At 49.8% G+C, this 23,371-nt stretch overlaps 1 protein-coding gene across 30 annotated transcripts in view; it reads left to right on the plus strand.

The window, feature by feature from the left end:
- Dlgap4 (DLG associated protein 4) overlaps window positions 1-23,371 on the plus strand; it is a 150,731-nt gene that overhangs the window by 108,500 nt on the left and 18,860 nt on the right. For 2 of the 30 annotated variants that reach the window (XM_006499345.4, XM_017317850.2), the window contains exon 1: window positions 21,054-23,168. The exons of 21 other annotated variants lie outside the window; for them this stretch is intronic. Coding sequence is in view for 1 of the 9 variants with exons in the window: in XM_006499342.4 (XP_006499405.1) it covers window positions 20,872-21,025 (154 nt within the window). In the remaining 8 variants the exon portion in view is untranslated. 7 more of the 30 variants (XM_030250652.1, XM_030250653.1, XM_006499346.4 and 4 more) reach the window with 7 other exon arrangements.

The following is a 23,371-nucleotide window of genomic DNA, read 5'->3' on the forward strand; positions in this document are numbered from 1 at the left end:
GCGGAGTCATCCCGCAGGCTGGCCGCGGCAGAGGCTCCATGGGGTTGGCGCTGGGGCAGGGGCTGGCGCTGGGGTAATGAGGCTGTGGGGCCTCTGGACCAGGGGAACAAGGATGGTGGGGCCAGGCTGTCTGGCGAGGGGGTTGGGGGGAAAGGGCCTTCCTGCCCTGAGGCTTCTGCTTGAGTTGCTTAAGTGTGTGGAGTGCGCCCTGGGCTGGGTATCCCTGCTGGTTTGGCCCTGCATGGCCTGGCACTTTGTGATCGCTTGTGGGCAGGCCTGGGCTATTTTGGAGCCGACAGCAGGATGTGATATCACTTGGGCGTTTATTTAGACCCAGCTGGGGGTGGGGGCTGCGTTCTTGCCAACTTGAGTAATGAAATTTTGCAGGGGGTGTGGCTTCTTAGACAGCTGGGCTATATGGTTGTGGTCAGAACTTTTCAAGCTACCCTGAGTGGGCAGGTGAACAGAGGTCTGTAAAACTTGGTCTTACTGAGACCAGGATGAATCGGAGAGGAATCGCCCTTACAATGATACTCTTGATTATTGTATCTGGCTGTCTTAGACTCTGAAATCTTGATTAGACCAGCTCTAAAAAGTTTGACTTTGCCTGTGACCCTTGCACTTAAGTCTCAGGTGTTCCATCTGTAAAAGGGATGGTGAATGGGGGTAGTGGTACCAAGGGGTGTCATGAAGATCAAGTGAGGCATATGCTTTGTAAACTGTCAACCTGCCTTTTGAGAGTCCCAGAGAGAAAGCTTCCCTGAGAGGGTACAGAGCAGGTGCCCAGGACTCGTCCACTCCCATCTGGTTAAGAAGTGTGCCCACCTCTCCAGAATCCCCAGTGCCATCTTGCTTCTCCTCGGTGTGTGAAAATAAGTTGGTATGCCCAGAGAGGTGCTTGTGCTGGGGAACGTTTGAATTTTCTGTGTGCCATTTATTATTTAAGGTTGGACCCTGCTAGTGGTGCCTGAAAACAAAGTCAGCCAGCATGTGGTGAGCCACGGCTGCTTTTCTCTGCGTGGAGCACAAAGGTCCTAGTTGAAAGGTTCTGCTGAGAGCTGGGGTCTGCTATCAAGGGCTCTAGGATGTTCTAGAACTTTGGAACAGGGAGTGAGACTAGATATCATAGTCCCTGCATCTTACAGTTAAGGTGAAAGTCAAGAAAAGCCAGGAGGGGGCTGGAGAAATGGCTCAGCCGTTAAGAGCACTGACTGCTCTTCTGAAGGTCCTGAGTTCAAATCCCAGAAACCACATGGTGGCTCACAACCATCCTTAATGAGATCTGACGCCCTCTTCTGGTGTGTCTGAAGACAGCTACAGTGTACTTAGATTTAATAATGAATAAATCTTTAGGCCAGAGTGAGTGGGACCGACCGGAGTGGGCAACCTTTGTTCCCAGCAACCACATTAAGGCTCACAACCATCAGTACAGCTACAGTGTACTCATATACATTAAATAAATCTTTTTTTATGTATAAAAGAAAAAAAGAAGAGCCTTGTTCCCAGCAACCACGTTAAGGCTCACAACCATCAGTACAGCTACAGTGTACTCATATACATAAAATAAATAAATCTTTTTTTATATATATAAAAGAAAAAAAAAAAAAAGAAGAGCCAGGAGGGCCTGTCTCATGGCCATGTCTTAAGTCACTGCCTTGCTGGTACTACCTGCCCCTGGTGTGTAAAATCAGTCTCTGTGTGTGCCTTGTGATAGGCACAATCCATGGAGACTGCATTGGGAAGGTAAAAGGGCTTGTTACCTGACCCAGAAGTGGAGGAGTCAGGACTCTAGTCCCTATATCTCAGGCAGTGACTGTCCCTTTATTGTCATCTTTCTAACTTAAATTGGAATAAAAAGTCTTATCCTAGGACTGATTCTTTAAAAAAAAAAAATAGTCTTTTTATTTTTTAAGTTGCAAGGCAAAATGCCAAGGTTTTGTCCCCAGTTCTGGTGCTCAACTGCCATGTGACTTCAGACAGCTGGTCTCCTGGTGGAGCTCTGCTTTTCCCTCTGAAGAATGGGGGTGTTGAATATATCTATGTCTTGGGTCTTTGTAGCTGACATTTGAGATTCTCGGGCCACCTGTGCATTCCTGTGCCCTACCATTTAAAAGTATGCCTGATCAGAGTAAGGAGCAGTAATGTGCTGAGTGCTGTCAGCTGTATACTCAGGACAGCTGGGGGCTTTTATGGGAGAGGGCCTGTGTGGGCTGGGAAGGCTTCCAGGAAGAGACAGTATTTGAGCTGAGTCAGCATACCAGACATGATCAGGCTTGTATACAGGTGCAGAATATTGTGGGTTTTAAAGCTATTCATACTTGGTTCTGATCAGTCTTGTCATTCAATGCCTGTGCTTTCCTCATCTGGACTCTGAAAAATCATTTATACCATAGGATTGTGGAGACAATTAAATAAGATTATGTACATATAAATAAAAACCTGTACACAGTAGGCCCTTAATAAATGTGAGCTTTTCCCTCCTCATAATATCTGGTCAGATTTTTCTTTGTGGGAACAAGACAGCGCCAGCCTCTTCCCTCACCCTTGTGGTTGGGGTTCAAGTAATGAGATGTAGGAATGTACCCCAACTGTATGTAAGCAGTAGTAATAGAAGTGGTGTCTCCAGGGCCTTTGGGGGCATCAAGTAATTCACCATCATTTTCCTGACCATTGCACCTCACAACAGTCAGAAGCCATTGAGGTTCTTCCGATTTCAGTTAACTGTAAGATGCAGGGGCCTGCAGAGGGACATGCACCTACTCTGGGTCTGGCAGCATGGCAGTGTCTGGGCATCCTCAGGCCTCTGCTTCCTTTGCCCACAGCATTACTTCAAAGGTTGCGGCTTCTGCCTGGTAGCCTGTCACTCAGTGCCTGTTCTGGCACCTGTTCTGGTTGGGTTTGTTTGACATTTCCCCAGCCTCTGAGCTCATCTCACATTTAAAGGCTTGAGGTGGGGCGGGAACTTGAGTCATCACCTTCCCTGGCTTTTCATCCAGAGTAGCAACCAGACACTCCCTGAGGGCCACTGCCTGATGGAGATGCCACATGCCCAAATGTTTTCCTCCCAGAAGCTCCGGTGGACTTGGGAAACTGTCTCCTGGCTCTTGGCAGAAGGTTGCAGTGGTGTCTCTGAATCGCCACTCCCCAGAGCTCCACACGAGAAGCTCCTGCCTAGTTAAGCCGATACATGTGTCTTGCTGTCCCCTCTGTGGTACAAACCGCTACTCCCTGAGGTTGTCTACACTGGCAAATGCCACTGTCCATGAAGTGCTGGCCCCATCTGTAAGCTCAGCTCTAGGTTCATAAACTTGCCTAAAGTGTGACTAGCTGGTCACTTCACCTTCTGTGCTTCCTCATATTGATTCTTCATATTTACAGATTCAGTTTCCTGAGTTCAGTCCCCAAAGATCCTCTTTTGTCAGGTCTGGGGCAGGAGTGAGACCTGTCAAGGAGTCTGAAGCTGAAAGCCTGTTGGCAGCACTCTGAGAAAAGCCCACACTTAGTGATAGACTACTTATTCCTATTGTCTGATCCTGGACCGTTTTCTGTGCTTTGGTTTTCTTCCTGCCAGAGTAGGATGGAAATGCCTGCCTATGTTGGGCGCTCCCTTGAGAAGTGATATACTACTGTCAGCCTTGTTTTGGGCAAGCCTGGTTATTTGTAGCAGCATGTCACCTTTCCCAGCTGAGCCCTCCTTAGCAGCAGGCACTATCAGGGCAGGCCAGGCTAGGCTAATGGCTGTGGGGTGGAACGCCTGAGCAACAGTGGACTCCAGTCAGCAGCAACTTGATGAGAGAGAGGTGTGCAGTGTGAAGGCCAGTCAGGTTCCCATTGCTGCCCCCAGGTCTCCCAGTGCTGGCTGAGGCTGTCTTCCCTCACTCGACCTGGGCCAAAAGTCACTGCTTTCCTCCCCATCCATCTCTGGAAGCCAAGGCTGCTTTAAAGGCAATAAAACTGAATCTAGAGCTAAAAGACAGCTGTTTGTTGTAACTTAGTAAAGAAGCAAGCTTGGGGAGTAAGAAAGACTAGGATCCCAGAACAAGGCTGACAGAGCCATGGCTTAATCTCCCCCAGACCTCTTTCACCCCTTCGATGGCTTGCCTCGTTTGAGGATGAGCAAAGTGCTCCCAAGTGGTTTGACTGGGATGAGCTGGGAGCTGACTTGGGTGTTGGGAAACCCTTCTTTTCCAGGGGCCTGCCCTCTCAGCCTGGGCTGGCTCCCGTGGCGTGAAAGGGGAAGAAGAGACAGACAAGTCCTCTGCTCCTGGGAGCTTGGGTTCTGATGAGAGACAAGGCCTACAATTATGAGCGACTGTGTGACAGTCTGTAATTAAGTGCCGCTGAGGAGAGGCATTGTCTGAGGAGGAAGAAGTGAGTGCAAGCCAGAGCAACGAGAGCTCTTTGAGGGGGCAGAGGGTGGGGCTGGCATTCTAGAGAATGACTTGCTCAAGGCAGAGGGGTGGGGTTGGAAGTTAATTTGGAAAGCTGAGTGTGCTTGCTGGATCTGCTGACGCCTCAGGGCTCTGACTGGAAAGTCTGAGAGGGACCAGGCAGTTGTAGGTAGCATTGAACATCAGTGAGTACAGCTGCCTCGAGGAGTCCTGGGTGGTACAGAGCCAGGAGACTGGGATAACACAACTGGGGGATCCTTTCAAGATGTTGATTCGGGCTAGGAATCAACTAGGAATGGGTAAAAATGACGGCAGGGAGGAGGCTCTGCTGTACCCAGGAAGAGGCCCTTGGGAGAGGTTAGGTGGGGCCCGTGGATAGGATAACAGAGGCTGTGCTCCGGAGGAGAGCTGAGCAGAGACTTCAGTTCCTGTGCTTGGGATTTAGAGAAGGAAATGCTGCTCTGAGCATGCTCCTTGTGCACCTGCTTCAGGCAGGCTCTGAGCCAGCACCTCCAAAGACAGCCTCATGAAATCTGTGCAGCAAGCCAGAGGCAGGTGGACTTATCAAACCCCGTCCTACAGATAAGGGAAGTGTGGCTCCAACTCAAGCTTGGCAGACTTCAAGCTTTGGCTCTTCCCACAGTTCAGCCCTGCTGCTTAGAAAGGAAATCTGTGCCTTAAGGGGCCAAAGGATCTGAGCTTCTTGCCCCTTGAACAAGGGGCACAGTAGTCACAGAGCTCAGTTTTGTGAAAGACCAGCTTGCTTTGCAGAGAAACTTCCAGGTCAGCCAGAGCGAAACCTTTTATTTAACAAAAGAAAAGAATTGCCATATAACTGCTTTCTGCCATTCCTTAATGTCAGGGTTGGGTACTGGCTTAGATCTCCTTAAAGTCAGAGAGTATCCTTATACCATTTAGAAGCCTCCAGAGCTCTGCTACATGTGTGTTCCATGTCTGAGCCCCTTGGAAATCCTAGCCAGAGGAGTCAGCCACTCCGAAGCTAGGAAGAGAGTAGTCATAAGGTACTCACACAGAACCGCCAGATAGCATTTCCAATGCTATCCCAAAAGTCCCCCATACCCACCCCCCGACCCCCCTACCCACCCACTCCCCCTTTTTGACCCTGGCGTTCCCCTGTACTGGGGTATATAAAGTTTGCAAGTCCAATGGGCCTCTCTTTCCAGTGATGGCCGACTAGGCCATCTTTTGATACATATGCAGCTAGAGACAAGAGCTCCGGGATACTGGTTAGTTCATATTGTTGTTCCACCTATAGGGTTGCAGTTCCCTTTAGCTCCTTGGGTACTTTCTCTAGTTCCTCCATTGGGGGCCCTGTAATCCATCCAATAGGTGACTGTGAGCATCCACTTCTGTGTTTGCTAGGCCCCGTTCCCAGAATCTTAACAGAGGTTGTTTAAAGAGGTTTTTCACAGTTCTCTGAGATAGAGACAGCCTGAGAAACATCACTTAGACTGTGCTGACCCTTTGAGGTGTCATAGTTTACTAGATTGCCATTTGTCAGGTGCTGTCACAAAAACTTTCAGAGCTCATGTGTGCTCATTCCACTTTCTGTGATACACATTGCTTCTGGATCTTTAACATTTGTCTAGCCTGTTCTGCTTTGCAAAACTCTTATCTACTGTTACCCCATTAGACCCTTACATGACCCTATGCTACCCCAGTAGACCCTTATGTGACCCTATGGAGCCTACAGTTGTATCTGTTTATTCCAGAGGAGGACACTGAGGCTCAGTCACAGAAAGTGACTTGACCAAGGTGACTCTGAGCTGCTCATTTATTTATTCAGCAAGTTTCTATCGAGTGTTCCTGTGTGTGGCAGTGAGCCGGCCCCAGAGATGCACTGGCAGGCAGAGCTTCCTCGGAGACTTAAATTCTGGAGTATGGCAGCATCAGAATACAGCAGGACCCACCTCGGAACTGCTGCCCTAGGCTCTGTCACTGAAGACCCCTCTGACTTGAACCGAGGGATCCAGAGTTGCAGCCTGTGAACCCTGAGCCTGCAACATTAAAGTAAAGCCAGTCAAGGTGCGAGTTTCTGCAAACTAATCTTCAAAAAAGAAAATAAAAGATAAAAGGTTTTCTAAATTATTAATGGGACAGTGAGGAAGGGTGTCTCCCAGAAGGCCATCTGCTAGTGCTCATTAGAGGGAAGTCACCCAAAGACCGAGTGCTCTCCCTAAGTTCTTGATCTAACTTTTCTTTAACCTCCAAATATTTGATTACAGTCTGCACAGGTGTGGAGCCCTGTGGCCATGTGCAGAGCTGGGGACCCTTCCTGCCTCCTTTAATATTAAATGAGATGAGATAAAGGCTGGTCCTAGGGTACCAAGTCCAGGAGGCACTATAGCCCACCCCCTCAGTTCCCATGTGTAGAGACCAACCCTGGGGGGAGAGGAACAAACACATGGTGAGTGAAACAGCCCTGCTGTCTCTGGCAGGCCAGACTTCATTTCCCCAACCCCTCCTGGGTGGAGCCCTCTTCTAGCTCCACAAGTTCAGCATCCAGAGCCCTCCCAGAGCCTTCCTGTTCCTCCAGGCCAAATTTGTTCTTGAAGTCTACCTTGATACACACTTCTCTCACCACCCCATCACACGCCAGAGCCCCGAGTAACTACATGCAGTTATAACTATAGAAACTTCCTAAAAGTCAAGTAGCTGTTTCTGAGAGTCTAAACACTTACATTTTTTTTCCCCAGATATTTCCAAATTGCCATCTTTTTCATTGTAAACACACATTTTTTTCTTTCTTTCTTTTTTTTTGGGGGGGGGTAGATAAAATCTTGCTAAATGCAGCTCAGGCTAGCCCTTGAACTCTTAACCCTTCCATGTTAGGCTTTCAAGCACTCAAATTACAAGTATACACCACCACACCTGGCTAGCAGTGTTCACATTTGTAAAGTACTCCACTCGGTACACATTCTTTTTCTTTCCTTTTCTTTCTTTTTTGTTTTTTAAGAAACCACTCTTGCTGTAGTGGTGCATACCTTTAATCCTAGCACTCAGGAAGCAGAGGCAGGTAGATTTCTGGAGGCCAGCCTGGTCTACATAGTGAGTTCTAGGACAGCCAGGGTTATATAATGAGACCATGTTGCAAAACAGCTAACCTCCACTCTTCTAGGCCTGCACAGTTTTACCGTGGAGTTCAGCCCAGAGAGAGGAAGAAATTGGCAGTGTCACTCAGCTGTCCTCACCCAAGGAGTTGCCTATCACTAGGCCAGAAGGAAGGAAACAATGAAGGAACTAGGAGGCGGGGCAGCAAAGGGCTAGAACCAATATTGGAGGGAGGGAGGGACGGAGGGAGGGAGGGAGGGAGGGAGGGAGGGAGGGAGGGAGGGAGGTCTCTGTTATGGGTTCCTTGGGAACGTGTTTGTCACATTGGTCCCAGGAAGAAGTTTTTCCCTTGCCCACCAGAAATCTTGTGTCTTCCTGTGTCCTCTACTTGCTTGGCAACATCAGGGCACATAAGCTCCTTTGGACACTTCCCCTTGCAGTCTTGGTCACTGTACCCACGCCCCTACCCCCTCTGAGTGTCTGCTTTTCACATGCTCCCTGGTCACTGGGAAGATCTGGAAAAACAGCCAGTAGGGAATACAGTAAAATGGCTGAGAGTGCAGCAGTCCCAGCCTTTGGGGACGTCAGAGGGTCTGAAGTAGGGGCTAGCCCTGGTTGGGCTGCAATCAGGCTCAGCAAACGGCTGGTCAGCCTACCATCCAACCGCTTCAGAGCAGCCCGAACTGGTGTTTTCCTTCCGTGCTACAGGGCCAGATTATGCAGAGCTTCCTGGATCTATTCTGCCCCAGGTTGCTGGGATCTCCACTGTACAGTGGAACAAAGGAGCTCAGATAACAGTTGAGGGAGAGGTAGTCAGGGAGACCACAAGGCTGTCTTTGTGCCACCTCTGAGGTGGGTCCCCAGATAGGTCATCTCTGCAGCTCCTTTTCAACCCCATCCCCACCTCTACCCAAATCTGCGCCCCACCCCCCCAAATCTGAGGAAGTAGAGCTTCTGGCACATTTGATAGGAAGACAGACCTGGAGAATCTTATACCCTTAAGGGACGGAAGCGGAGGGCTTTCCCTTGTTCTTTTTAGTTTCACTTTGGGTTTAAAACCCAAACATCAAATCAGGAAGCAGCCGCTTCAAACCCTGCCTGATTGGGGAGGTATCTGGGAGACCCACAGACCTCACTAGAATGGTATGGTGCACCTCATCCCTGAAGGGTCCCACCCACCCGTGTTCCAGAGGGCTGGTTCGTGGGTGGGGCCCAGTGGGGAGAGGCGCGAGGCAGTAGATGGTGGCGCCCTGGCTAGGCAGTCTGGGAGTGGGCCAGTAGGACGGGTTCCCTGGTGAAGTCGGTTCAGCCGGGTGTGGTCCCAGCATCAGGCCCCCCAGGTGGAAAGCTACTGCCTTTTAAACACCCCATTCTTCCGGGGCTGGGCTGAACAGAACTGGGTCTGTGAAAGAAACCAGGGCCTCCGAATTCAGCTTTCACAGAGCTGCTCACGTTCCCAAAGGTAAGACCAAGCACCGGCCTCTGCCTTGAAGCGGTTTCTTCTGAGTTCTGAGCTTGCCTGAGAGCCCCTTTGCTCTGTTCAGTTCATCTGCATGTGGCTTCTCACCTCTTTAAGTCTTGGGGTGATAGGTAGCTTCGGCTTCGGGCTAGATCTCCCCTGCTCAGAAAGTGCTCAGGGTGTCTGTCTGTTTCTCTGCAGGGGTGGGCCCTTCCATCTCTGTTGGACAGTGGTATGGATTTAGGTTTCTGGAAAGTAGCAAGAATATCTTTTTTTTTTTTTTTTTTTTGAGACAGGGTTTCTCTGTGTAGCCCTGGCTGTCCTGGCACTCACTTTGTAGACCAGGCTGGCCTCGAACTCAGAAATCCGCCTGCCTCTGCCTCCTGAGTGCTGGGATTAAAGGCATGAGCCACCACGCCTGGCTTGTAGCAAGAATATCTTAACACTCAGGTTTCTGGAGTGAACGCTACTCCCTAAGGATAGCTGCTGAGCAGAGCAGAGGCGTTACGAAGCCCTCTGAAGGGCTACACTGATAGTGCACATCACCATGCTACACCCCTGTACCATAGAAAAGTGGCACAGTGATGAGCCCATACCCCCTAGGTTCACACAGACCTGCAGTGCAGAGTAGTTCCTGTCACCTAGAGTTCTCAGGTATAGAAGTATAGTGGTTCCTATGACCTGCTTAGCCTCACCCTGAAGATAAGAGAGGCCTTTAAGAAGGAGGCCCAGTGCAGAGGCTATACTGTTACCTGGGGGAAAGACTCAAAGCACTCTGACTCCATTCCCCACCCTACCCTACCCAATCCCCAGAGGTGTAACTGGACTGTGGGCTATTTAGAGGGCAACCATTAGCTGCCTGTTTACTAGTACAAGGCTCTGTTGGAGATCTAAAGGTCTCAAGGAGAAGGCCTTTAGTTCCCCCACAACTGGTAGACTCAAGTAAACAGGATTTTTGAGAGAGGCAAGGGCAGCCTTTCCAGAGGTCAGGATTGGCTGAGCTGGAGAGATCTGCCCTGCACAGGTATTTTCCTGGCATTGAGAGCAGGGCCTTGTCTCCACAGCCGTTTTCTGTGAGCTGTGACTGAGAGCCTGTTATGCATATGTTGGAAGCAGATTGGAAGTTCCAGACTCTCCTGGAACCTTCTGCTTTCCCAAGCTTCCCACGCTCCATGACGTGGCTCTTGCTCTGCACAGGGGTGTGGTCACAGTCAGGAGTTGTCTGCCACCTGTGCCAAGGCAGGAGGGATAAGGGGTGGGGCTTGTCTGACAGCACCCAGTAGAAACAGGATTAAACTACAGTTTACCCAACAGCCTCCTCAGGGCAGAGAGCGCATGTGATAGAGTGGGAGCAGTCCAAGAGGAGGTCAGTCAGCCAGCCCTTGGCTCCCCCTCCCGAACCTTTCTTTCCTTCACTCCACTTTGCAGACAGTCATGTACTACGTACCAGAGGCTGAGCAGAGAGGCAGGGGAGACAAAGAACCAGCTGACTTCCAGCTTGGAGACTCTGTCCAAGCAGGTAACAGATAGACAAGATACCATGTGATTGTGTGAAGAGGCAGATGGAGACTGACAAGTGCAGAGAGGGACCTACTTGGGAGGCTTGGAGGACATCACTGGAAGTAGAGCAGATGGGGAGCAGCCCCAATTCAGACCCTGGGGCCTGTATTTGCTAATTTCCAGAAGGTCTGGGTACATTTCGATGGGCGAGTAACCCTGGTTAGCCCTGGGGTGTGCACCTTTTTTGAAGTGTTACTAGTACAATAATGAACAGTCGGGTTATCTTATTTTACAGTAAGTCTGAGAACTTCTAGCCCAGGAGTGGAATTGTGTTCCAAAGGGGCCAGAGGGGCAAGAAGCTTTCAAGTTCAAGGCCAATATGATTTACATAGTAAGCCCTAGGCTAGTCACAGTTACACACTGAGACCCTACCTTTAAAAAAAAAATGACAAATTCACGTACTGTTTTTCATCAGTCACTAACATTTCTTCAGTAGTCCCGAGTGATTGCTAACTTTCTTTAATGCACTGCACACGTTACAGTGTCCTATTGCTGAGGGAGGCAGGAGCTGCTTTCCTTGATGAAGGGACAGATGTGGCTTGCTCAAAATCACACAGCTCAGTCAGGAGTTGAAGGCCTGATTCATTGCACTTTCTGTCTAACCACACTGCTTTTGTTTAAGAAACAAAATGTTTCTTGCTTCTGCTTTTCTTCTTTCCTCCTTCCCTTCCTTCCTCCCTCCTTCTCTCCCTTCCTCCCTCCTCCCTTCCTTTCTTTTTTTCCTGGCAAAGTTGCCATCCCCAAATGAATATATTAAGTGTTTAGGTAAAAGAATAACTATGGGGGCTGGCAAGCTGGCTCGGTGGGTAAGGGGCTGTCCAGCTTTATGGCCTGGGTTTGATTCCTTGACCCCCCTTAAAAGTGAAGGACAGCTAACTCCAGAGAGTTGGTTTCTGACCTCCCCTGGCATGGCCACACACAAAGAAATGCCTATTTAAAAAGCAATTGTGTTACAGAAGTGAGGTAGTCAGGATAACTTTTTTCTGTTTCCTGTATCACAAGTAGATCTGTTTTGAAGTTTTGTTTTACTCTCTATACACGTTGCTGTCTAGCTGCTTCTGAGAGTCCCATGACACTAATAGAAACATCACTACCCCTGTGCACCTCCAAGCTTTATCTCCTATTTGAATTCATTTTTCTGTTTGCTAAATTTCTGGAAAGAGAGGCATACTGCATATTACATACCAACACCTGTGTATAACGCATCTCACGCAGGTGGAGATATGTGTGAGGACATTCATCCCTCTCAGCCCAGCACCGGGGAGGCGGTGGCTGGGGGACTGAATAAGACCTCCATCCCAAAAGTCAACAGAGGAAGGATGAAAGTAATAAGCTGAATTACAGACTCAGGCCTAGAGCTTTAAATCTGTATTTCTCTGACTTTTGGATGTGGGGTGGATGTGGTAACTGCTGAGTGTGCTGGTGTTGGGAACGAACCCCTCAGTGTTTTGCCCATTAGCCCATTCCTCAGAAATTATTAAACTGACTGCCTAGCCCAAGGACATTAAGTATCTTTATTGTTCCACACTCCTTCCTACGTCTATCTCCAGAGCGCTTCATCATCCCAAAGTGAAACTGCATGCGAACCACTCCTGCTGCCCTAGCCCACTGCCCTGCCATCTTGTCTGCTCTGACCAAACTAGGTGCCTCATCCAGGAGCCCATTTTAAGATGGAGATATTTGAAAAGTGGGCACTGGGGGAGATAGTCTGTGAATAATTAGCTCCCATGATGGTGACTAAATCTTCTTGTATCCTGCAGAGCTATTTGTGTGTGTGGCTGAGCTCCAGCAGTACTGGTAAAGGACTGCTGCTCTCCTGTGAGAGTGCCCTCCCCAGAGTCCATGGGAAGCCCAGCAAACCCCACCCCTTGTGGAAGTAGAATCAGGAGTTAGGGACTCTTCACTTAGTCACTTGCAAGTAGGATCTGAGCCATGTCTGTCCCTTTATCTTAGTCAAGGCTTCCTTTGGGAAGGTGCAGTACTTCCCAGAATTACTGAGACAAGATAGTGGATTTCTCTTTTCATCCTTAAGAATTTAACTCAGTGTCCAGATGTGTTACATGCAAAGTAATCAGGGCTCCTGGTTTCTACTTTATGGAAGTGGTGGAGACTAAGAAGTAAGATGACATGACTTGCCTAAGTCTTGTACCATACAACTGCAAATTTGGCTGAAACCCAGCCATGCATGCTCTGTGAATTGTCTTTCCAGCATTTTTTTTATTGGCCAATTTTTTAAAACCTGGGCTTAGGAGCAATGAGCTGTTTTACTATTTTACTGCTTGTGAACTACTGCCTTCGGAGCTCCATCTGCTGTTAGATGGAGGATAGGGTGCAGGGTACAGGTTCTGTAGGAGATCAAGGACGATGACACTGTCATGGAGTAGATCTGAAATTATTTCCACAGTGATCATCATCTCAAGGGACGGCAGGTCCTATGCTTGGAAGTTGTTCTTCGTATTGGACCCAAGACAGGCAGCATCAGTCTTGGCCTTCTCACTGTGCAGGGACACAGCTTTTGGGTCCTTCTTGACACATGAAAACACCATGTAGCATGTCCAGTGGGACTTAGGCCATCCCCAATTTGGGCATTCTCCTGTTTTTCCACATAGGTGGCAGTCCTAGGAGGGGAAGGGACTGTTCAAGAGGCAAGTGATGTCACAGGTCTCTTTGTGAGAGTAGGAGAGTCCAGCAGGACAGCCAGAAGCCTAGGGACAGTGCTGGCAGAGCCTCCTAGACGGGTAGAAGCTGTCCAGGTACCTCTGCCTTCTCTCCGTGTCCCTGGGGTGCGGCTTGGGTGTGAAAGCACTCTGCCAACAGCTCGCTGTCGAGGGGAGGGCAAACTTACCTAGACCCCGTGGGATGTGTCAGTTTTGCCGACAAGCTGGTGTGTTTACTACTAATGAGACCAGATGCCGTGAAGTTGGGTCTTGTAAAACAAACACCATGGGCCTTGTACTTAGCAGATAGAATATGATTTACTGTGTAATGCTGAACAAATTCTTCAACCTCTCTGAGCCTCGGTTTCCTTAGCAATATAAAAGGAAAATGGTAAAAACCGTCTTGGGTCAGATTATGAGATTTAGTTTAAGGGTTTCACACTGTATTTTTTGAAAGCTACCTTCCCAAATGTCACCATGCTGTGATTTCAGAGGTGCTGGGAAGGGAGCTCGGGCAAGGGAGGCTATGACATTTGTGAGGGAACACTGTGGAGGTGACACTTGTTCCTGCACCTCCGTCTGCCCACCATGCACTTCTCTCAGATTCTGCTTTCCCTGTGTTTCTGGGCCTGGGGTCTGGGACGGAGCCAGAGGAATGCAAACCACAGGGACCATCTACAAGCAGCTAAGACCTGTCATCACCCAGACAGGGATGCTGGCCCAGATTGGAGCCTGGGTGAAACCTGGGGAGACTAAGAGAACTCTGAGAATGTCCTCACCAGAGAAGGGCATTGCCCAAGGACCTGAAGGCATAACTATTGTGATTTGGCAAAAATGACATGTTGGAGAGAGGTGAAGGCATGCCAAAGAACAGTGCCAATCATGCTGTGTGGGCTGTGGATGTCTGGGCACATGGACAGGGACTGAACCCTCAGCCTGGCCCCTCAGAGAATGTGACCCTCCTTTCACCTCTGCCCCAGGCCAAATCTCTGGCCTTTGGCCAGAAGAATTTCTAGAAAGCCAGGGCCTGAGAGCTGGGTGGGCCCCTGGAGGCATTTGAGTGACAGTTCCCCAGTTACCATTTATCTTCCACAGTAAACTGGGCCTGGCCAGGGATAACTGACATCCAGGCAGTTTTGACTTATGACCCTGTATGGTGGAATAGACCTCATGAGGGGTAGGGGAAATACCATCTCTTCTCTGACAGACTCCTATGCTGGTGAGGGACCTTATACTGTGTGCCCTCTGGGCATCAGAGAGAGACATGTAAGCAGTACATGCTCCTTCACCTCTGTCTCCTGCCCTCCACAGCACCTCTCTCAGATTCTGCTCCGTGTGTCCCTGGGCCTACAGGGCCACAGCAGAAGTGTCAGCAGGACTCGCCAATGTTGGGATTGCAGGTGTGAGCCATTACATGAAGCTACTATGACTTTTTCTTTTAATTGTGTGTGTGTGTGTGAGAGAGAGAGAGAGTTATGCAAATTACTTCCTGGAGTTCTCTCCTCTTACAAGCTGGACTCTGGGGATTGAACTCAAGTTACCAGGTTTGGAAGTCAGTACCTTTCCCTGCTCACCTCCAGCTTTCCCCGGTCTGGGCCTTCCTTTGGCAGTGAAGGCTGAGATGTGGCTGTTTTCTTCTGTAACTGTATCACTTGGGATTCCAAGGCCAGGTTCACCATGCAGGCTCTGAGGAGGGCCTCTCCTCTTCCATCCCCAGGCTGTCTGGGTGCTGTCTGCTGACCTGGAGTGAACTCTGGTGTTGCCCATTCAGCCCTGCATTCCTCTCGCCTCCCCCAGCTGCCCGGGGTTCTGGCTCTGTTACTCATACACCACCTGTCACTCCAGGCACCGTGAATGAGCCCGGTAACACCGCATCTATTCTGGGATGCACTTGGTCATTCAGAAGGATGCAGAGAACCCAGCAGTCGAGGTGTATAGGGCCTGGCAGTGTCTGTCTTTGCACACTGGCTTCAGAGCCTGTGACAGTTTAAGAAAAGCCTAGGTTTTGTGACCTGTCACCAAAGTTTGACATCAGCACTCTACAAGTGAGGTAGTTTTCTGAGACTCTTTTCAAGTAGTACTTTGTAAGTGGGACTCCTGGGAAATTAGCAGCAAGGTTGACATATTTCTCGTAACTGTCTCACTGGTATCTGTTTCTTGTGTTTCTAGCTTTGGTACACAGTAGGACATTTATGGTTAATTACTACAGCTTGGGAACTAGAGCTCTTGCTTTAGGACTGCTGAAGGGGCAGTGATGAACATACCCTGGTGCACAGAGCAGTCACTGTGCTAGTGCGTGCTCTGAGGGGAGCTGAAAGATAGAGCAAGAGTGAAGTGCTGCCTGGGAAGTGCTGTGGAGGAAATGGGTTTGGAAGACAACTTGCTGGGAGTCCCTGGTCAAGGGCTGGGAGTTCCTGGTCAAGGGCTGGGAGTTCCTGGTCAAGGGCTGGGAGTGAGTGAGATGAACAGGCCAAGGGTAGAGCAGGAGGTGAGAACTTGGGTAAGTGGTGGGAGAGAAGCAGGGCTCAGAAGGTGAGCTTTTATCCTAGAAGGAAAATGTTTTTTTTTTGTTTGTTTTTTGGGGGTTTTTTTGTTAGTTTTTTTCGAGACAGGGTTTCTCTGTGTAGCCCTGGCTGTCCTGGAACTCACTGTAGACCAGGCTGGCCTCGAACTCAGAAATCCGCCTGCCTCTGTCTGCCTCCCAAATGCTGGGAATAAAGGCGTGCGCCACCACTGCCCGGCAGGACAGTGGTTTTTGCTGGCGGGGGAAGGGAAGTCCCCAGGCTTCTAGAGTGGGTAGGCTGACTTCTCTGGGAGGGCAAGGCTGATGGGAGGGAGGGAGGATTCAGATTCCTCGGGAGCTCACGCCACCTAAGATGGCCTTGGACTTCCCTGTGGTGCTGCCAAGTGCACTGGGGCTATTGAGATAGTAGTCTGAGGTGCTGTAAAGTCCTCTGACTTCATCCCAGCCCTGGGGGATGTCACGAGGGAAGCTGTGGACAGCCAGGCAGTTCCCATGTGCCCTGGAAGTGGATGTCCCTTGCAGAGAGGAGGCTATCCTCTATATTTTCTTGGCCTCTCTCCTAGTTCTTCACCACCTAATATTTTGCCAAGCTGCCCTGCTCAGCGTCTGTCTTGTCGTGCCTTGCCCTGTGGTGCTTTGCTTCCATCCAAAGCCTGTGTCTTTCAGAAGGAACCTGGTCTGTCTCCCAGGGGGTAGGCCCACTCTGTTTGTTAGGAAAGCCAGGTTTCATCCCATGAGTGGTGGAGAGCACCCATGTCATTACCTTAGCTCCTCTTCAGAGCATTGAGTATCACACCCCTTTTGTGGGTGGTCAGAGCTGTGGCCTCTATATGACCCTCACAGAATGGTGTAGAGTGTAAGGGATGGTACTCCTGGCTCTGCACTTTCTGTGTATATCCCTCTGTGAAATAGGGCAATAATAAACATGCCCTGTCTTATGTTGTGGTTTGAGGATTCAGTCAACTACCACATAGCAGAAGCAATTCTTTTTTTTTTTTTAAGATTTATTTATTTATTATATGTAAGTACACTGTAGCTGTCCTCAGACACTCCAGAAGAGGGAGTCAGATCTCGTTACAGATGGTTGTGAGCCACCATGTGGTTGCTGGGATTTGAACTCCTGACCTTCGGAAGAGCAGTCGGGTGCTCTTACCCACTGAGCCATCTCACCAGCCCCAGAAGCAATTCTTATAGCTCATGGTAATTATGTTCTCAGGATCATTGAATAGCAAACCCTGACTCATGGGAATATAGAGTTCCTCTTGTCATATCTCCCAGCCAGATAGTACACAATCTTATTTCATGTGTGTTTCCACCAAAAGATTCTCTTGTTTAATACAGAATTGGTTTATTAATTTTGAACTCATGGCCAAGAGCCGCATGACTCGTGTGACTGGTGTGTATCTAACACAGTTTTCCCATGGACATTGGGTGGCTCTTATGCAGGACACTTGGGATCCATTAAACACATCTCCAGCAAACCAAGAAACTGGAGAAGCAGTAAAGAGCACAAGAGGGCACTGCTGACTTGATGAGAGCCAGTTTGAGAAGGCAGTGTCGCCTTTATCTGCCTGTGTTGGGAGTGTGAGCTTTAGATACATATGTCAGAATGACCGTAAAAAGCTTCCAGGGCTTGTAGTTAGAGTTGATTAAGCGTTGATGGGAATCCTTGAACATGAAGGTCAGCTGACAACTGGAGCTCTTGTTAAACATGGCCTCAGTTACCCTCATTGCCGGACAGAACCAGCTTCTTGAGATTTGTAGCTTTTGCCTGTGTGACACCTTTGCAACCTGATGGCTTCTGTGGACATTGAGGCCCAAAGCAGGTGCAGATACTGGAGTGCCTGAGTGGGACTGGGTAGGTTAGACCTCTGAGGTAGAAAGGTCTCACAGTGCGGCATGAGTTGGAGTCTTTCGGGGCCGGGATGGAAGGGGGACAGGAAGTGCAGAACAGGAGGCAAATGTCCAAGGAGCAGCACTGTGTGGATGATGGAGGTGAGGTGGCTGTGGACGAAGAGAAGACAGAGGTGGGACAAGCACTTGAGAACACTCCACTATGGGAACAGCCCTTTTGGGCACCATGTGACTGACGAGCATCTCATGTCATGCCTTGGCTCCTCCCTAATCTACAGTGGGTATCACCTTGGGAGTGTTGGCATGAAAGGTGTTGCCAGTCCAGTGTTGCTGGCTTGAGATACTCAAGGGAGGTGGTGCTGCCACACAGCCACTGTCTCAGGATAGTGGCTCTGAGAGGCCACTCTGTCACTGAACTTAGCTTTGCTGCATACAGTTCTTCCCTGGCTTCCCCACTGCTGAGGTGGAGATAGGAAGGGAAGAGAAACCCAGGATTGAGTGGTGGCATCGGTCATAGTACAGAGAGGAGTGTCCCTGCCTAGCTTGGGTTTGGCAGCTTCTTGTTGAGTGGAAGAGGGAATGAGATCTTCAGGCCTAGCAGCACCATGAAGGGGGATAAGGGAAGTTTGTCTGAGGCCAGGCCTGTCTATTCAGGTGGAACCTGAAGCTGGACGGTCCCTCCTACATTTCTGTGAGGTTTCCTTCCTGTCTGTGACTCTTGGCATCCAGTCCTTGATATGTCTGGGCCCTTTCCCCTATCCCCACCAAGCCCCAAGAGTCAGCAGCCAGAGGACAGCAATGGCCTTGGGATCACCTAGCCCAGCTTCCAAGCAAAGGCACTTGTAGGAGCTAGCTTCTAGGGGCCACCGTGGCCTCCAGAGCCTTAGGAGGTAGAGTCCCGGCCACCACTGAGTATCTGATTCTCTGTTTAGCTAATGTGGACGCTTGGATTTTTAAAAAGAATAGTGTAGAGACATTCATCTGATCTGATAGTAGAGAAAAATCTTTTAATGTTGTGGTTTTTTGAGAGTCTCATTGTAACCCCAGCTGATTTTGAACTTCCTATGTAGTTCCTCTTGCCTCTACTTCCCATATGGTAAGTCATAGGCAGGCACCACCAAGCTGTACCTACATCGATACTGTGTTGCGAATAGGCTTTTGCCTTGGCATGAGGGGCCTGCATGGCTAAGTGGTGGGTGGGTGGGCAAGCATGTGTTTGGTGTACGGATGAGTCATTATGCTGTGGTTTAGCAGACTCTTCTCTCAAGGTCTTTGGAATTGTGTACAGGCTTAGCGGGAGCAGTTACATGAAGGAGTGCTTACACCCAGCCTCCTCAGGGAAAGCCAGAACTTTCCAGTAATGGACCAAGGGTTAGCTGTTAGACACAGGTGCTATACCCCATGGCGCCTACAGCGTCTCCAAGGGCAGGGAGGCTACTGTCAGTCCCAAGAAAGCAGAACTCCACTGCTCAGTTCTACCATGGTAGGTGTTCAGGCTGTTGGCTTCCCTCTGAAGTTGACTTGACAACCGGTGCCCTCTGCCCCCCGCATCTAGGCAAGGCAGTGGACCACCAGCGCACAAGCACCATGGTGATTACTCTCGGACACAACTCCAGCCCTGAGTGCTCCAGGTGCGGTGCAGAGGGCGGAGAGAGAACAGGAGCTGATAGGACAAGGACAGCAAGTACGAGGGAGGATAGGGGCAGGTTCCACCCGGAATCAGCACGTTTGTAACAGCACTGGAACGTGTGCTGTGTTTGGAGGAGGCGGCAGTGGGAAGAGTGGGAGCTGAAGAGAAAGGTTAGTGTGGACCAAAATGGGCCCTGAACCAGGGAGGTGCTTAGAACCTAATGCTAATGTGTTGAGTCAACTCGGTGTGTGTGGTGGGTGTGTGTAGGTGTAGAGAGCAGAGGAAGGCATCGGGCATCCTGTCCTGTTCTTCTCCTTGCTTCTATGAAAGTGGGGTTTCTCAGGCTGCTAAACTGCCTTGCTTTTGTTCTTTAAGTTTCTTACTTACTAGTGTGCACACACACTGGAATGTACGTGTGGAAGTCAGGGCAGCCTGTGGAGTTAGTTCTCTCCCACCACATGGGTCCCTGGGATTGAATTCTCAGATATTAGCTGTAAGCACCTTTACCCACTGTGCCACACTGCCGATCTGGGTAGGGGGGCTCAGTCAGTGAGCCCCTTCAATCCTCCTGTCTCTTCCCTCCCTCAGCACTGCAGTTAACAGGAGTATATAGGCACACCCCGCTTTTATGGGGATGCTGGGGATTTGAATTCGATCTTCATGCTTACATGGCACGTGCTGGTACCCACAGAGAGAGAGGGTGTCACTCTGAGCCTGACTGGCCTGGAACTCACTGTGTCAGCAGGCTGCCGTGAAACTTGTGGAGTCTCTGAACTGAAGCAGGCTCTGGGATTACTGGTACATACACTGCACCTAAACAAACGATGTTGATTTCTGGAAACTGAAGGTTTTGGACAGCAGTAACGAGGCTCATTTTCTCACTCACCAGTTGTTTATTGGCAGCCTTCAATTCTTGACTCGTTATCCTGAGCCTGTGCCAAAACCAAGTCCCCACTACTGCCTCTGCCTGTTGCAAGTGACAAGTGAATCCTTATGGGTGGGAAAGGTGCTCTAATGCAGGTTTCTAGGTGACAAGAGGAAGGAGCTGAGGTGGGAGGAGTGGCCAGTGAGGTGCTAGCAGCAGCAAAGGTCAGGTCAGAGCCCAGCAGAGGTTTACCTTCCCTCTAGGGAGCCCCAGATTCTCCCTGCTAGTCTTAGCCTGGATTTAGCTGTGACCTGTATTCCAGAGACAAAGAATCCAAGATAAGCTTCCTCTTCCTGTTGTCTGTCTGTTCAGTCCTTTCTGCCTTCCGCCAGCCTCCCAGACATTCATTGTCCCTCTTAAGGCCAGGATCAGGCCTCTGTGTACTTCAGCCAGAACCTGACCCTGGCCATGGTAGTCACCTTGTCTCCTGGGAGAAACCACGTCTTTGTAATTACTTAGCCAGTATCTGCCCCATCACACAGATGAGAACAAGGACCTTGTCTGGTTCTGACTTGCTCTCACCCCTTAAGAGGCAGATTCTTTCCTACCATTTTGAGCAAATCAGAGCTGCCTTCATTGTGCCAGTCCTCAGCCTATCCCCACTGAAACCTGCTTCCTTTAGGCTAGACATTCCCATTCCCAGAACCTTCCGTAAGTCAGCCCTGTCTGCTGGGCTCTGGGGGTACTGGCTTTACTAATTGTCCTGTGTATTCATCTTGTGTGGAATCCCCTCTCCCCATGCTGGTCACAGACCGAGTATCTGGGGATTACAGACCTGGCCTAGCTCCCTCTTTCCTCCATGCTAGTAGGAATCCCATGCTCTGACCACGCAGAGCCTGGCTTATGTGATACAGCCTATGTCATCATTTTCTGCAGAGCAGGTTTGAACTTGCGCTTGTCTAGTTCATGCTGCCTCTGGCTTCAGGACCCTTACCAGACTAAGATAATTTCATGTAAGTAGTAGAGATCCAAGCAGGGATCTTAACCCTCAGTCACACTGTCCAGAGAGTGTGTGTGGATGGAAGCTCTTTGAATTTGCCAGGGGCTGGTGAAAATGGTATGCAGTTGCCAGATCAAAGCTCTGAATAGATGAGGGCATTGGAAAACCCAGAAAGCTAACTCCTGCCCCCAAAGCCAGGTGTATCTGCCGCCAGTCTAGAGCCTTCCCACCCTAGCAGTAGGATCTGGGCTTGGGAGTGCATCTGCCTCTGGCCTCAGATCCCAGCAGAGGGGCCTCAAACACCTGCAGCTGCGCCCAGCTGGGAGGGCCCCAGGGCCTGGGAGGGAAGCAGGAAAGTGCACGGTGCAGTCCAGCAAATGTGGTTGCCACTGAGCACTGATAACTCTAGGCACACTCTAGCCTTTCTGAGCTGCATGTACCCATCTGTAAAGTAGGTATGGTTGATACATCCTCCTGACAGCACCACAGAGCTGCTAAGCACAGCTCCAAGTATCCAAGTATGACCCAGCTTTAGTCTTTCAGCCTGTGTAACAAGGCCTGCCCTTTCTTGTACCCTGGGGAGGGCAGAAGAGATCGGAAGGTCTTTTTTTTTTTTTTTTTTTTTATGACTTGAGCCCTCACCACCTCCTATAGTCTTTTCTCGAGCCCAGAGATGTGTCTGTCTTCCACATCCTCAGTGTTCTCCCTTAACTTAGTGACAAAGACTGCATGGGTGCGTGTGAGGAAGCCCTGTTTCCTCCAAAGGCCTGAAGTTTGGGAGTAAGAGTGAGAACTCCTGGCTGGAAACCCCCAGGCCCATCACCTCCACCGCACAGGCTGGCCACTGACCTTTGACAGCCTCTGCTGTATCACTCGTCATCAGGTTTGACTTATTTGGTTGCAAGTTTATATGCAGGGCAAGAACTGACACAGAAGGTAATCTGTATTGCCCAGTTTCCAGGAATCTTAACAAACTGTAAAAGAGCATCACAGTGGGATGCTGGCAGAGACACAAGCCACTGTCTCATTCGGACTGCCCTGTTTGTGTGCCATGCTTGTGTGTGGTCAGCGAGTGCATGCTGCCCCTCCTCCTCCTCCTCCAGATTTATTTATTTTACATATGAGTATACCGTAGCTGTCTTCAGACACTCCAGAAGAGGGCATCAGATCCCATTACAGATGGTTGTGAGCCACCATGTGGTTGCTGGGAATTGAACTCAGGACCTCTGGAAGGGCAGTCAGTGCTCTTAACCGCTGAGCCATCTCTCCAGCCCCAAGTGCAGATTTCTTATATGCAAGTCCCTCTAATGGTGCCATGGTCACAGAGCAGTCCCATCACCTCATCGGTAGGTCCCTTTTGTTTTACTGCCTTCCCTATTCATCTTCTCCCCAAGCAAACCCTCAGCCCTGGCGGTTACTGCTCTGTTTTCATTTCTAACAATCCAGTCATTTCAAGAATGTAATATCAATAGGCTCATTCACTGTCTGGGGAATTGCTTTACCCAGTAGACACAATGACCTGAGAGTCTTTCAAGTCATCACGTGGCTCCGTTCATTTCTTCTCACTCCCTAGTAGCACTGCACAGTAGAGGTGTGCCTCCATTCAGCCACTCAGCTTCTTGATTTCAGTCTCCGGTTTTGCAGATAGAGTTGCCTGTACATGCATGTTTGTCTCTGTGCTACCTGCCTGATTATTCTTGCTGGGTTCTATGATAATTGCATGTTTAGTTTTTTAAGACAATGTCAATCCTTTTGCAAGGTGGTCTGACTATGTCACTTTCTCATAGCCATTCCATCAGGTTGTGTAATGATGCTCTCTACTAGCAGATAGGGAACTTTCTGCTATGTCCCTTGTCCAGCCTCTGTGGCACTGGGCCTTGTCTTGTGGACTGTCACTGAGTGGGTACCATCCCTATGACGAGTAGTAGCTCCCGCTGGCAGGTCGGAGCTTGCTTGGGTCTCTGTAGGAGAGGGCACCCCAGACCTGGGGAGGGACTTGCTTTGCTGGGCCGTCATAGGAGAGGACACTTAGACAGGACTGAGAAAGGGTCCTTGTTCAGATCCAGCGCTGCTAGGAGAACTGCTGCTTCCAGACAGTGCAGCCTGAGAAGCAAGTACTCGCTGTGCTGATGTATGTCCTCCTGCGTGTGGCCCAGGTGACTCAGAGCTGTGGCAGTGCCTGTTTCCCTGAAACTTAGCAGACACAGAGAGAAGGACCAGGCCTGGTGGAGTCGTGGACAGCAGGCTGGTGGGGGTCTTTTGTAGGAGGAGTATGGGTGGAAAACGGCAAAGAGTGTATTGTGTTGGCCGGATGGAGCAGGATGTCCACACAGAGGAAATGGGGAGAGAAGGAAGAAGA

This window comes from Mus musculus, chromosome 2, assembly GCF_000001635.26.
Source record: "Mus musculus strain C57BL/6J chromosome 2, GRCm38.p6 C57BL/6J".
NCBI classification, from domain to species: domain Eukaryota; kingdom Metazoa; phylum Chordata; class Mammalia; order Rodentia; family Muridae; genus Mus; species Mus musculus.